The sequence below is a fragment of the Tenebrio molitor genome, chromosome 1, assembly GCF_963966145.1.
Source record: "Tenebrio molitor chromosome 1, icTenMoli1.1, whole genome shotgun sequence".
Lineage (NCBI taxonomy): Eukaryota > Metazoa > Arthropoda > Insecta > Coleoptera > Tenebrionidae > Tenebrio > Tenebrio molitor.
The window spans coordinates 46,341,092-46,356,875 of NC_091046.1; the positions used below are offsets into that span (position 1 = coordinate 46,341,092).

Sequence of the window (15,784 nt, forward strand, 5' to 3'; positions counted from 1 at the left end):
ATTTTTTTCTGCTTCTGAGGTACCTTTCTTGGTCCCGCACAGGTGTGCAGTCACTTCTGTGAGACGAAATGATGAACGAGTCCGCCTCATTAATATTCCGATAGCTTTAGGACACGTAATACGAATCTGGCTTAATTTAAAAATTCTTCTATGGATTATATGTAATAATTATAGGTTTGGTACTAACAGAAAGCAAGATTCGTTGAATTCATTTAAATTTAATTCCTGTACGCAATCATCATAAATAAATGAGCGACGAACGGTCGGATTTTATTAAATTCGTCATTAAAACGTAATTTCGCCTAATGGAAACGGAATTGAAACGTGCACGCTTCCAGTTGGTCGTTTTCGAAAAACCGTCAAATTTTGAGCGAGGCGTGATCGATCGTCCCTGCAGGTGCCATCCTGGGCGGCAATGTCTTCTGCAAGATTAATTAATCGGAGTTTCGCGTCGAAAACTACATTTAGTATTTCCAATACACTCTTCCATTCATAAATATTTATTCAGGTACGTCTGCAAATAGCAAGAAATTTAATTACGTCCTGACCTTGAGGGGCATAATCTCCAAGTCCAACACTCTTTGTCGAGGACAAGGACCCTATTTAATGTTTTTCTTTATCCACTTATGTAATTGTCTTGTTCTAATAATACCTCTCGGGCGCGCTCCAACCCTTCTCTTGTCTTACAGTACCGGCGCACGTGGGGATTTCAATGGGGGCATGGGCGGCCACTACCCTTTGTCCTTCGAGGGTCTCGAAGGGAAAGTTGGAAGAGAAAATCTCCGTGGTCAAGTTCTCCCACCTCATTTGCAACACAAAGACACGATAAAGATCGAGCCAACACCTCTGGTACTTCCTCGTAAATCACACAACGATTTTATGAAGCTGTGCCGAGCGACATTTCCAATTAGTGTAAAAAGGTCACCATCCAACGATAAATTAGTACCGGCATTAGCCACCAGAGTCACGTTTTGACCGACGGAGTCTCCCCGATTTAGTGCCCATTAACTTTGATCGGTACTATCTGGAGAACCTTCCAGCTTTCCACCTTTGCGCATTTTTGGATTGTTTTAATTGGCTTATCGGAGGCGGAGGGAGCGGCGGCGGTTGACGGTTTTTATTATGCACATCGACCACCTTTACGTCTCTATCAAAGATGGTTTATATCTCCTGTTTCGATATTCAATAACAGCGTACGCGGTCGTGTGACATGTGTATGAATTAGCTCCGCATCTGTTCCTCGGCCATATTTTAATATGGCCGCCAGGTATTGATTCAGATAGCAATAATAATAATTTGAATTTTATTCTCGCTGTATCTCACCAACGTCGAAGAAAAAAGCGCTGTTTGCGGTTGAGCTTCTGAAAAGTATTTTTTTGGACGAGAAACGGGAACCTCCACGACCGGATTTGGTGCTGGTAGACCTCCTCCGTCGAGTGCGAGCGCAGAAAAACGCCTTAAATAATAATCCGGCTGTGGAAGATTAATCTGGGCGTGCATCTACATATTGCGTCGTGTCTCCTCGTCCTAATTAATGTCCTTCCCAGTGATTTATGCCGTTCCTCGGTGCCCGCGAAAGACACACCGCCGTTCGCGCCCGGATAATTTGCCCTTTTGTGGCTCGCGCGCCAGGATAAATTCGTGATTGCCTGGTAATTAACTGCCGTTTGGGCCTCTTACTCACTGCCGAGCTACAGGTGAATGTGTGTAATATCTTAGGGAACGGCTAATTGTCGCGCTCGACGGACACGACGCTTTGTTAAGGCACCAGCGCACGTCCGAGGAAGAAAGACGTAATTAATGGCCGGCCCATTGTTTCCGTTCCGCGGCCCGTCAACGTCCAACGCGGGAGGAGGCCCGAGGATTTTTTCCGAGAGGGCCGCAAGAGGCTCCGTTGGGGCCAATTCTGTCCACGATAAATAGGACCCTTGAAGATTTTTCAAGTTTCAATCGGAGCCAACGCTTTCTAGCTTGCTGGAAACGAAAATTTAGGCAATTTTCAAGTCCATGGTCCTTGCAAGGACATCCAGAACGTATAAAGATACAGTAGTACTAGTTTTTCTTAATTCTTCCTTTCTAAGAATTGCTGCAACTATTGAATTTCAATCGCATTCCATATTTTATCAATGGTTTTTTTCCACTCAACTACTTCTCTGATTTCTTCATTCTATCGCCTTCCTTTCCTCTTCTTCATTTCCAAATCTTAACGGCGTAATTATTTTCCTTTGGAATATTTCCTCGTAGATACTTTTTATCTTTCTTCACAAACATATCCTCCACTACATTTCTTCCCGTCATTTTACTACTACCTTAGGCAAAATTTTGGAAGCAGAGTTTTCCAAAAAGAAGAAGTGGAAGGATGAAGGTTTAAAGATCTGGAGTGTCTTTAGAAAATTTACTAGTGAATAGAGCATTTTTTTTCATTTCTTCTTCATTATCACATTATCAATCATGTGCATTTCTTTTAGGCATCCCATCTTCAATTCCCTTTAGATTTCAATTTCCTCTTTTTCCAAATATTCTTCATTCTTCAGGGAAGTCGGTAAAAACAGTGGATGAATGTGTGAAACGCGAAAAAATGCCAACATTTTCGATCCGATTTTGCTTGAAGTGGAAATAATCCAGAACGTGAGTTGATGGATTCTGCAGAAACAGATCAAGAAATCGCTTCGGTGTTGGGTTTTTGCCGTGGGTCATGGTACTCCAACAGGCTTGGAAAAAGTGTTGGTCGTACCCATCGCGTTTGATCGAAACGGGTTTCGATACCATATGGTGTTTGATTTGCGCCGCCCCCGCCCTCGATTTCCACCGTTTAGATAAAACAATCGCGCGGCATTCCTCGGCTGTCAGTATCCCAGGCCGATTATTATCAAATTATACATGAGCAATCAAATCAAATTAAAATTATGCTGCGTCAGAGGTTATAATATATTCACGGACGAGAGCAACATGTGTCTAACGAGCCGCCCGCCCCATTGTTTGAGCGACACCATCACAACTTCCACCGCGCGGTCCGGGAGGACGTTACACGCCGCCACGACACCGTCTCAAAAGAAATGTTTATTTTTTAATTTGACGTGACGTACGTACAGAGGCGAAGGTGGTTATTAAGCGGGCATTTCGTGGTCCCGACTAATTCGACTTAACAAAAACTTAGACAGGCCTAACGAACCGGCGGCCATCGCCACCACCACCGCATGAGATCGATCCCATTGCCAGATCGAGGTGTTTATTGTAATTACGCGAGCTTATCGGTTCTCACGGTCCGGAGATTTGACACAGTCGGATGTGGACGGGGCCTAAGACGGCGAGCGCAACGCACAAAACATTAACACATTGTTAACGATTCAAAAGGAATTTTTTAAATGTCCAAAGTAAAAACCGGACCGATTCCGAGAAAGATCGTTTATTCTCGAAATGATTCATTAAAATTTTTTCCCATTTTCAATTACTCGCCGTTTTTTATCGGACCGATGACTCCTACTCACGCTTACTCTTCATTACGCTAAAAGAACGAAAAAACGCATCCACTTGTTACGAATCGGAACATTATTTTATTTTATTCAACATCTTCAGCATCCACCACTTTTTAATCAATTTTATTTGATGCGACCCAGTCGCCACTTACACATAACGAGCGTTCAAAAATATTTGTAGTGGAGTAGGGCGTGGTTTTCTTACTATCACACTTAGATCGTCATTTCGTAGTAAATTAATCTATATGTATAAAACTGAATGTCCGTTTGTTTGTATATTTTGTATGCAAATCTACAGTTTTACTCCGATCTTGATGAAATTTTGTACACTTGATCTTCAAAACAAGAACAAAATTACTGTCTACTTTAATTTTACAAAAACCAACCCCTACTACCATTTTCAACCCTGTTAAGAAAAAAAGACAGTTTTTTCTAGTTGGAAATACCCTCACCTTCGCCGCTTCACCCCTATTTTATCCTCTGAATATATCGTCACCTTCGCCGCTTGACACCCACAAAAAGCAACCCCTATTATCATTTTTAAGCCTGTTAAGCACAAAAAAAGTTTTTTTGTAAAATGATGTGAGTAAATCTGGAGTGAATCTCTTTGGGAACGCGCTGTATACGAGTACGTTCTATTGAATTACTCCCGCTATAAACTTTTCTTTTAGGGTGCATCGACGACGCCGTTAGAACGTGTGTCGACGCCATTTTAAAAGTATATCCGCCTGAAAAATCCTCGTTATTTCTTTTTCGCCAACCATTATTATTACACTGTCTGAAATATTGTGCGATTTTCAAAAGGAACGTGAATATTTAAGCGCTCTCTTCTTTTTCTCCTGTTCTCCTCCTTATATATTAAATCTCGAATTTCTTTATATAATATGTTGACGTTGTTTACATAACCATTCTTAGCGAGCTTTTAAGCTCCGCTATTACTCCACTCGTAGGTTCGCATTTTCCCCTCGCGCTCCTTGTTCCGTAGGACCTCGCCAGCAACAACTCATCTCCGACGTGCAGTTATTGCATTAACGGTAATAATTTTTTCCCGCCAGACCAGAAACGAATCCATCGCATCCATCATTACCAGTTTTTTGGGGTTCGCTATGGCTCGTTTCGATTCATTAAGAGGAGTTAACAGTAAAGTGGCCGCGAGAGCGCACCTCGAGGAGTTATCGACGTCCGACTTGGTCGCTTCAGGACTCCCAAATATTCAAATTTTATGCGGGGAACAAGGACCTCGCCTCGACCGGCAGGAACAACGACAAGGTCATAAATTAATCAGGAACTAGCTGCAGCGTTAAAAATTAATAAGGAGATAGACATGATGTTTGGCGGGTAATCACGTCTGTTTCGGCGAGGGCCATGAAAGTTTCAGCACGAAGGAGGCACCAGACGCAGGAAACGAGAGAAATTGAAGATGACGTTAATAATAATAACAGTACGAAAAGAATTGGGTCACGGTGTGTGCGTGTGTGTGTGTGTTGCGGACGCAAATTTGGGCGCAAGAAGGTGTAGAAGGGCGGCGTTAAATTTTGGTATATGCATTTTGTGGTGTAGAGTGGGGTCCCAAGTAGAGCCTTGAGGTGCACTCGATTTGTTGCAGTAGAGACAAAGTAAAATTAGTCATGAAAGAACAAAATGGAGCACGTCATCACACGGCAGGATGCGAAGAAAAAGACGTGAACAGTGAGTGAAGACGTGAGTGTGTTTGGTTGAGAAAAAAAAATTGACAGGATTTGATGTGGAGGACTGGGGATGCAAGGACAACGGCCAGGACGAAAGGGAGAGTGGAAATGAATGGAAAACAGTTGAACGTGTTGGGGAGGAGAAATATCCAGGATCGGCCTTTGGGCAAACAAATCTTTCTTGTTGTATCGACGTATCGGCGTTTTTTGTCGTTCGCGTTTTTCGTCGTCCTTGACCTTCGGCGCCGCCCCCGAATCGACAGGTGTCGCGTTGGCACCTGGTGGCCGTCCCGTCGGGTTCCTTCGACGGCGCTCCCGCAGGTAAGAAGCGCGCTAGTTACGGACGCCTGTCAAGATAATAACCGGGTGGGGGCGGCGACGCGGGGGACGGCCGCGAACCCGGGACGCAGAATCTTATTAAATTGCCCGGGCGTCATATCAGGCCGAGGCTGCGTTGCCAGGGAAACGGCCGGGACACTTTGAAAGTCTAATGCATACATCTCACACTTGGGGCCGAGAAGGGGGCGGCGACGGGTGGCTTCATTTTGTTTTCACCCATTCTTCTATTATAGGACTCGCGCGCACTGTCTCTCCGCTTTTTACTCCTTTTGCATTCCTGGTGTCGCGGGGCCTTCCGCATATAGATCGGGCCACGGACGGGGCGACACCTATGGCTCGCCGCCACCGTTACACACTGTTTTATTCATGGCCGTTCGCCGCCCCCCGACTAAACGATCCAGATGCATTAATCTTACGCAACGGAGGCGGCAGAGGAAGCGGCCGGGGATTACTGAAATTCGATTTTTGACGCGAATTTATGGACTTATTATGACGGTTTAATTATCTCCAGGACGCGCCCTCGGACCCACGATTTTTCCACGCCGCCCCCGCCTGCACCCGACAACTCGACCCTCACACGATAAATTCCCCAACTGCACGTGCCGCCGCCACCTCTGCTACCGGTCACTTTCATCATATTTCAAACGCGACACGGACCCCACGATCATTCAATTGGTGACAAATCGGGACGTCGTGCACACCTAAGGACCCCATTTTCATATCAAGCCTCCCCAAACTACTGGAGAAAATCACAATCCTCTCCTAGTTTTTGCCAGTGTCATTTGAAATCGAAAAACTTTATGGGTTTTTAATATTTGATCGAGTGTATTTCGAAAAAAACAGAAATTTTAATGTGCGCAGAAATAGCAGTGGAGCGACCAAAGAGCGGGCAATTTATGTGTTTGTTGTGTTATTTAATTTACAGCGGAATGTCATTCTTGAATTTTACAGCACTCATAAGGCCATAAAATTGTAACTATTTTAACTAGGATTAAAGAATGCTATCTGGCGCATATCTCAAGATCTTAAAATACGAGTTTAATAATTATTATCTCCGGTACGTTAGCCGCAATTTATTGCTGGATTTGCTGCAGAAAATACGATTCCTCTTTGAATTTTTGCTCGCGACGACCTCCACCCACTGGAAGATTCCGCGGTCGCACCTGCAACTTCACCCGTCAAATGAAGACATCTCCAGTGGCAACGGATCTGTCACGGCTTCGTCGCGGCGATTTGAATGTTTTTTTGCCGCCGCCCCTGAGCGCGGATGCCGCCTCTCTTATTCAAGTCGACACAAAGCGATCGCTTATTCCGTGTGATATTGTTCGAAGGCACTTCTTGCGCCCGGCGTTCCTCAACGTCCGCACTCGCCTCCGCTGACGCTGATCACTGTGTTAATGGCCGGGGCAAAAAACTAAATTGGCTTTTTCAAGGGGGGCATTCCACCGCCGAGACGAGGAAGCCGCCGCCGCAACAACGACAGAGCGGCAAGGAGTGTCGCCCAAAATGGATGCAAGGGGCGAATGTGTGTGGTTTAATTGTTGGTTGCATACGCACCAGGGGCTAAACGATATATTTTTTAATATATGAGTTGGCTAAAAGGAGAGGTGTGGGGGGAGAGGGTTTTTGTAGAGCAATAGGACGAAAGGAGAGATTTGTGACGGTGTGGAAATTAGTGCGGTTGAATTGCTGGTTGCATACACATCAGGAGCTAAATGGAGTTTCTAAGATATCGGAAAGTCGGGTGGGAGTTATCGCAGGAGCCTATCCGGAAGCATGATAATGACCCGGAGGCGCGAGTTTTCATCGCCTCCGAGCGATAATCCCGCAACAATCGGCCGAACGGTCATTACGGCGCGCTCGAATCGTCCGTTTTTCTTGTTTCAGCGGATCCGAAAGTCATTAAAACGGTTCGAACAGAATGCAGCCGCCTCTCGCCCCCTTACATTGTATTAATATGAACGGATTTGAGGAGATAGGCCACGGCGAGGCAGTAAACCCGATGTAAATGAGATAAATTCAAATCCGCACTTACACCGATAAAATAGAGTCGGTCGGATGCGAGGGCGCCGTAAAACGCCACTTAACGAATTATTACGAATAAGAAATGGTGCGTGAACGTTATCATCAGTGTCGTCGACTGTTTTTAATTGCGCGTCGAAAATGGCCGCCGCCTCGACGTATTACGTTTGATGTATGCAAAGCAGAAAATCGATGGCCTCCAGTGAAAAATTAAATTTCAATCATAATCGGTACGCATGCGCGCTGTCCACAACGTGCACTTATAGTAAATCTTCGATTAGGGTGATTAGGGTAATCAGCGGGGCCGCCGGCTGCGATCTGCAATGTTGGATGCCTTCACGCGCCGTCCGCCCATTTTGCGCCCGCGGACAGGGCCGTACCGGCGCGCCGCCGCGGGGACGGTTCGGTTTAATCACACAGGTGCGACAAGGCGGTGATTTATCGCGGCTGCGGGCGCGGACGGCCGGAAGTCCACCGAGGCAGCCCGATTTTGTCCAATCGAGAGAATGTGCGCGGATCGGTTGATGATTGTTTTTGGCGAGCCGGGTGACCCTCGGGCGCCTCGTTTAAGACCCGGCTCGTGTAATACACGGGAGATTTAAAATCAGGTTTTACAAAAGGACGAGAGCGGACGACAAAGGCGGCAACCCAAAAAATAGAGTTTCTAATTAATCTGATGGTCGGGTCCACACCGCGACCAAGTGAAGAGGACACATCGGACACGGGACATATATCTTGTGTCTGGGAGCGCTGCCTCCTGTCCAGAAACAATAGGCCAGCCATTAGGCAAATGAACGCGGCGTCGCGCAGCGGTCCATGCGAGTCCTGCCGACTAGCCGGTCGCAGGACGAGCGCAGGACGCGACTGGGCCAACGGGTTTACCTATATACAGTGTAACAAAAGTAAGCACGAGGCCTTTTTGTCGTTTTGCCGGGGCATTAAGCGCACCTGTGTGGATCGGTTAAAATTTTAAATCGGATGCGGTTTTTGTCTGTCCGGAGCGGTTTACGCCGATGGTAGATAGGGATCGGCGGTGGATGCGTCTGTTCGTTTATTCATCGCGACGGGGACGGTGCCGAAAAGGCAGCGGAGGTGGTTTTTGACCATCAGAACAACTGGAAACAAGAAAATTGCATTCTTTTCTTCACGTGGCCAGAACCACACCGCCTACAAGCTTTTCTGTCGTTTTTTTTCGTTTCGTCGGGTGCGCTGGAATTGCGCTATTTGAAAATCGTCGACGATGTGAAATTTCCCAAAAATTGCCGATGATTTAATACCTGCACAAGTGAATTTATCTATGAAATACTGTTTTACAAGACAGGCTCGAGGAGGTATAAATACTCCCATAAGTCTTCCGAGTCGACTCATGAATATTGTATCTGGATTGCCAGTTGACCACTAGATATATGTATGTACATACAAGGTGGTCACATCTTGCTTTCAAAAAATTTTTCATCGGTCCGAGTCAGTAAATTAATTTTAATTGACAATGGTTATTTCTGTATCAAGGCCAAAAAGTGCATCTTTTTTGTCCGAGGCTGGGTTTTCTGGCCGAGGCGCAGCCGAGGCTTGAAATCAGTCGAGGGCAAAAGCTTATACAGTGTCTCAGCTAAGACTTTCGACCCTAATATCTCGGTTATTTGCCAACGGATTTTAATGAAATTTAAAATGCAGATATTTTAGACGGTGAAGAATAAAATCCCATTAATGCAATCACCCAAGTCTTAAAAACGTAATTTTTACATGCCTTTTTAAAATGTTGAATCAATTAAGATTTACATAAAAAATTGATCGTCAATAAAAAATGCTGTAGGGACAAACTCGTCCTTGAAAGACGTCTGGTTTGCAAGAAAAAAGCAAAAAACTGTATAATATACATAATTTATGGTGACAGGACAATTACCGGTTTTGTCGGTTTCGTTGCTAACTTACTAACCAGACCAACAGGTGGCGCCACGGTCAGCGTCCGAAAAAGAGTTACTTTCCGTCCTGTCGGGAGTACGTAAAATTACTGTTTTCATTAAGCGTGCCTAAAAAATAATTTACGTCCAACAGAATCCAGAGAACAGAAGGAAATCAATCAGGTGTTGTGGTACACTGGAAAACAGTAAAAATTCAAAATGCCATTAAAACGTTGTAAATATAATTTCTTTTATTTTTCCTTTTTTTGGTATGTATTTTTCTCGTTAACTAGTTTTTTAATTTCTCTTCTCCTTCAACGACGAAATTTTTTGGGTTTGTGTCCGAAAAGTGGCCAGTCATCCGCAGTCCGCTGCCTCCCGGAGCCGATGCAAATTAGCGACCGTGCACAGCACTCGCCGTACATTCATAACAGCTTTCATAAGTCAACGGATGAAGTCATTACCAAAGTTAGAAAAGGTGGGGCCGTGTACGATTTGATGCGCACATAAATTACGTCCATTACCCCGGACAGGTGATCGAACTGCATCGATTCGTTCGAAATTAATTGTCACTCGGTACGTGTGTCCCGTAGAGCGTCGTTCGCCCTCGATCAATCGTCTTCGGGCGCGCGGAGGTGGATGTCGAACGCCGGCGAACGCCCAACATGGCCGATATATAATTTTGATGTATTGCAATAAGACCTTAATGCGCCACTTTTCAAAGCGATTGCATTCGTATATAAATCACTTATTAAACGCACCGTCCCGACCCGGCCGGGCTTTGCTCACGTGTAATTTTCTATCCTCATCCATTTCAGCCGCGATTAAAAACCACGCTCGACCAAGCCGGAGAATTTCCGACTGGTCGTTGTTAACGCCGAAGGCTCGCGGGATAGCCGCCAGATCAAAGATACCATCTTTGTTACCGCACGCCTTCGCTCACTTACTCCGCGGACAAGACCGCAAGTTATCGGGGAGGCTTCACACCCATCCGAGCCGATTTACACTATTTTTCACAAGCGGGAAGCGTCCGCGCGCGACCGCAGCGACTTAACATCGCCGCAATTGCTCGGATTCTTTCCGAACAAGCTCTCAGGTGGCACAGTACCCCATCCGAGCCTATTTCGACAATTTCTCACAAGTGGGAAGGGTCCGCGCGCGACCGCAGCGACTTCCACATCTTTCCCAACGAGCTCTCATCCTTCATACATTTCCCACTGATCGGGTATGATTAACGTGGCCACGTAAATCGGTCATGTTTGACCTTTTGTTCCGACACGTGACCGCCTATCCAATCATCGAATATAAATCTGATAATGATTATTCAGAGTTTAATTGCTGTTAATTACCCTTCCCAGGGGCACCACGTTAACCAGCCGACGACGTGAGTCGTGCCCACACGGCGAACGTGACCTCTTCGTTGACATTCGCGAAAAAAAGATGATGCACAGACCGGAGAACATATCTATCAATCGTTAAAATCGCAGTTGCAGCGCGTTTTACTGTCTGTGCTTTTGTTTTATCAAGTGAGTCACTCCGGAGGAACTAAACACTAAATTAAAATGATGTACGCAAAGAGGAATGAGACAACGTAATGGCACATGCGATTGTAATATTATGGATTTAAATGGATAACGGGAACGTTAACAGCGCTCACGTTTAATAATAATGTTTGCACATGTAATTCCTTTGTTGTAAAACGGACCATTTTTTGCCGGGACTGGCGTCCAACGGTGTAATTTATCCGGAGGAAATTTCTCCGGTTGTTGGAGTTGTCTATTTGCGTTTTTCAAATTTTTATTCAGACACCTGCGCGGTATCGGAGGTGTCGTAAATAAGTTTTGAGAGGAGAATCCATACAAGAGATCAGGACTTGGCGCATCGATGTAAAAGTATGATCAAAAAGTTGTTCCGAGTATGTGGACAAAAAAATTGAAATGAGTAATGTTTTACTTAAGCGACAAAGTTCATCAAACCGCGTGTTTATTTGGATTTTAAAAGTATCGGGTGTTCATTAAAATTTGCCGCGGTGCGTTCACAATCGACTCTTCAAGGCCAAGGAAATTTTGAACGCCCGATAGGTAGTGGTAGAAAATATCAAAACATTTTCTAAGTCAAAGAAAATTTAATTTGACTGTGAACCAAACAGTGATGCCAAAATGAGAACACGAGAAAAATACAGTCTGCAGTCTTTATTTTTTTCTTTGACTTGTTTTAACTTTTTTGTGTTTCTTTTGGGTTCGGCGAGATTCTTCTTTGGTCTGATTCGTTAAATAATTCGATGAAACATCTCCACAGACGTCAATAACACTTTTCATCATGGATCGGTCGCGATGCGTCCACCTCCACTTCCACCTCTTCGATAATTTTAATTATTCACCGGGATTCCACAATTCCGGCGGAGCGCTCCTAAGACGGCCCATCCCCGGTGCACCGTAATAACGGGGCAGCCTCGAGACCGCTTAAAAATTCAGTTTGTCCATCTGATTAAACGAGAAACCCTCTCCCGGATAATTTTAATATTGCATCAGCCGCCCCCGGTCCGCACTGGCGTGTTCACCCGTTCGTTTCCTACAAATATTTAATTAGACAGAAAGCCAATTACGCCGAAATTAGAGCCGGCGAAGAGGCCCGGAATCGGCGGAGAGCCACCGCCCTTCTCCGCCGCCCCCAATCATTTTCAATATGAAATTTTTATGTATTGATCGAGTTTTTTAGTCCCGGGGCGCGCGGGGGATTGATTGGGGGAGGAGGGGGCGGCGTGCTGTCACACGGCCGGACATCGACGGATTTTTTAATATCGGCCAAGTCCAGCGAAACGAGACGGCGTCGTAGCTTGATCGGTCGATTAGTGATCAGGGCTCTTGTTCCAGGTGGCTGCAGAGAGGCTCCATGTTCGTGGTCTCCCTCCAGCAGTTCCTCAAGCTGTTGGGAGCGGACGAGGGGTGGCGCGGGCGGACGCTGCTGGACCTGGGGGCCGGCGACGGCGAGGTCACCGCTCATCTGTCACCGCTCTTCGCCAGGACCTACGTCACGGAGGTGTCGCACACGATGAGGACGCTCCTTCAGAACCGCGGATACGAGTGAGTGGTCGTCCTCCAGGGGATCGTAAAGACAGATCGGATAATGTCGTTCCGCGATAATGTTTAATTGGTCGACCCTCGCGATCTACCAATCGGATGATGGGTCTGTCGCTCCCATCTCGGGTAATTAAAGTCGTTCCATGTCAGATTGTTAATTGAGTTCTCGATGCACTAAAACTTCCCCCATAAAACTAAGTGCAGAGTTAATTAAGACGACTTACTTAACAGATTGGGACACGGTGCTCTCTTGTGTACAATTTAAGTTTACGAGGGACGAAGATTTACTCGCCTAATTGGCCCGGGCATCACCTGCAACACTGTTAACAAAGACGAAATGACCGTCGTCAAAGATGCCCAGAGTGATGCAACGAAATTTTTAAATCCGAAAAGTTTCTCTAGCAAATCTTTCAAAAAATGGGCTTGAAATGTTGAAAATATTTTTCAAATGGGAGAGACAAAGTTTCAAGTTATTTGAAAATTCTCAAAAAAAGTCAAGAAATTTTGCAGTTTTGAAACCAAAATGAAGTGTTTGTAATAAGAAGAACTTAGGTTTCAAACTGACAATTATTTGGTCATCTAGATGTGCCTCCTATAACGTCTTTCCATTTTCCAAAAATTCTTGTTTTTATAAAATACAAGCAAAGACAAGAGAAAGAAAGTTTCACTTGTTCAGTCTTCTAAACACTTCTTTAAACATTCAAGGGCAGAGGAGGCAGTTTTCAATGCAAAGTCTCTCGAAGAATATCAAAATAGAAGTGAAACATCTCTTTCAAAAAAAAAAAAATCAGTTTCCAAAGTCTCCAAAGTTAGCACTTTTAAAAGTAAAATAAAGTAATTAAAAGAACTCAAGTGTGAAATGCTCACGTATTGGGTCATGTATCTACATCTACAAGAACTATCTAGTTCTTCTACAGTTCAGAAACTATGAATGTCTTTTGGTGAAAGTTTTTCAAAAATTCTTGAAATGTTGAAAATGTTTTTTAAAGAGTGCAAAATGAACGAAGAGAGAAGAGAGAAAGCTTCAAGTTATCTAAATACTTCTTTAATCATTTGGAGAGAGAAGGGGCAGCTCTTGTTACAAGTCACAAAAAAAAATCAAAATAGAAGTAAAAAGAATCTTCAAAAAAATATTTTCAGGTCAAGAAGGATTTACGTTTGAAATTTACATTTGTTTAGCCGTCTGGATAATTCTTCTACGGCGGAGAGACAGATGAATTGGCTTTTGTTGCAAGTTTTTCAAAATTTCTTAAAATGAATTAAAAAGTTTTTATGAAATGTAAAAAGAATAAACACAAAAGAAAGTGTGTTGCTCAATCGTCTAAATACTTCTTTAAACATTCAAGGGCAGAAGAGGCAGCTTTCAATACAAGTCTCTCGAAAATTATCAAAATAGAAGTGAAACATCTCTTTAAAAAAAAAAAATAGTCAGTTTCCAAAGCCTCCAAAGTTCGCACTTTTAAAAATAAAATATAGTAATTAAAAGAACTCAAGCGTGAAATGCTTACGTGTTAGGTCATGTAGATGGTTCTTTTACAGTTTAGAGACGATGAAAAAGCTTTTGTTGAAAGTTTTTCAAAAATTCTTGAAATGTTGAAAATGTTTTTTAAAGAGTGCAAAATGAACGAAGTGAGAAGAGAGAAAGCTTCAAGTTATCTAAATACTTCTTTAATCATTTGGAGAGAGAAGGGGCAGCTCTTGTTACAAGTCACAAAAAAAAATCAAAATAGAAGTAAAAAGAATCTTCAAAAAAATATTTTCAGGTCAAGAAAGATTTACGTTTGAAAACAACTGTTTAGCCGTCCACATAATTCTTCTATGGCGCAGAGAGAGATGAATTGGTTTTTGTTGCAAGTTTTTCAAAATTTCTTAAAATGAATTAAAAGATGTTTTTATAAAATGCAAAAAGGAACAAATACAAGAGAAAGAAAGTTTAAGTTGCTTCATCGTCTAAACCTTCAAGGGCACAGGAGGCAGCTTTCAATAGAAGTCTGTCCAAAAATTATCAAAATAGAAGTGAAGCATCTTTTTCAAAAAAAAAAATCAGTTTCCAAAGTCTCCAAAGTTAGCAGTTTTAAAAGTAAAATATAGTAAATAAAAGAACTCAAGCGTGAAATGCTTACGTGTTAGGTCATGTAGATAGTTCTTCTACAGTTCACAGACGATGAAATGGCTTTTGTTGAAAGTTTTTCAAAAATTCTTGAAATGTTAAAAATATTTTTAAAAAGAGTGCAAAATGAACGAAGATTGAAGATAGCACTTTTAAAAGTAAAATATAGTAAATAAAAGAACTCAAGTGTGAAATGCTCACGTGTTGGTCAGAAACGATGAATGGTTTTTGTTGAAAGTTTTTCAAAAATTGTTGAAATGTTGAAAATGTTTTTTAAAGAGTTGAAAATGTTTTTTAAAGAGTGCAAAATGAACGAAGATTGGAAGGAGAAAGTTTCATGTTATCTAAATACTTCTTTAATCATTTGGATACAGAAGAGGCAGCTCTTGTTACAAGTTACAAGAAAATTTTCAAAATGGAAGTAAAAAGCATCTTTTCAAAAAAATATTTTCAGACCAAGAAGGATATACGTTTGAAATTGACAATTTTTTAGCCGTCCAGACAATTCTTCTACAGCGCAGAGACAGATGAAATGGCTTTTGTTGCAAGTTTTTCAAAAATTCTTGAAATGTTGAAGATCTTTTTTTTTTAATTCTAAATGAATCAAGAACGGAAAAAGATAGTTTCAACTCAACTGGAGCATTTCTTTAATTATTTAGAGGTATAGGAGGCAACTACAGTTATAAATCTTTCAAAATGTTTCATACAAGAAGTCAAAAATCTCTTGTAAAGTTTAGTCTTCAAAGTTTAGCGCTTGCAAGAGCAAAATCTAGTAATAAAAAACTCAACTTTGAAATTTATACTTATGAATGGTCTTCTTGGTGGTTTTTCTGTAGGTCAGAGATAGATTAAATGATTTTTTTTGTTCGACACTGTCAGAATTTGAGAATTTTCTCCTATGTGAACGGATTTTGATAAATGTCACAACTTGTCAAAACGAAACGTCAAGTTAATTTTAAAGGTTTTAAGCGATTTGGAGCCTTTAAGGGGCTCGTCGAACAAAAAAACGTTGTATTCAGCTCGTTCGTGTGTAAATTGGGCCTTTTTTGGCACGCGTGGGTCATTTTAAAACACGAGTGCCAAAAAAGGCCCAATTTACACACAAACTCGTCAAATAAACTACTATTGTTGTAAATTGTCTAAAACTTCTTAAAATAAATTAAAATTT

The 15,784-nt window shown here is 42.9% G+C and overlaps 1 protein-coding gene and 1 long non-coding RNA gene across 3 annotated transcripts in view; one reads left to right on the plus strand and one right to left on the minus strand.

Moving 5' to 3' along the window:
* LOC138139130 (protein-L-histidine N-pros-methyltransferase) overlaps window positions 1–15,784 on the plus strand; it is a 65,432-nt gene that overhangs the window by 47,560 nt on the left and 2,088 nt on the right. For both annotated transcript variants that reach the window (XM_069059308.1, XM_069059317.1), the window contains exon 3: window positions 12,300–12,509. In XM_069059308.1, the coding sequence (XP_068915409.1) occupies window positions 12,300–12,509 (210 nt within the window). The remainder of the gene's footprint in view (window positions 1–12,299; window positions 12,510–15,784) is intronic.
* LOC138139170 (uncharacterized) lies at window positions 12,329–14,085 on the minus strand. The gene is made up of 2 exons (XR_011162219.1): window positions 12,731–14,085; window positions 12,329–12,680 (listed from the first exon to the last, which is right to left on the minus strand). It is a non-coding gene; the product is annotated as an uncharacterized lncRNA (long non-coding RNA).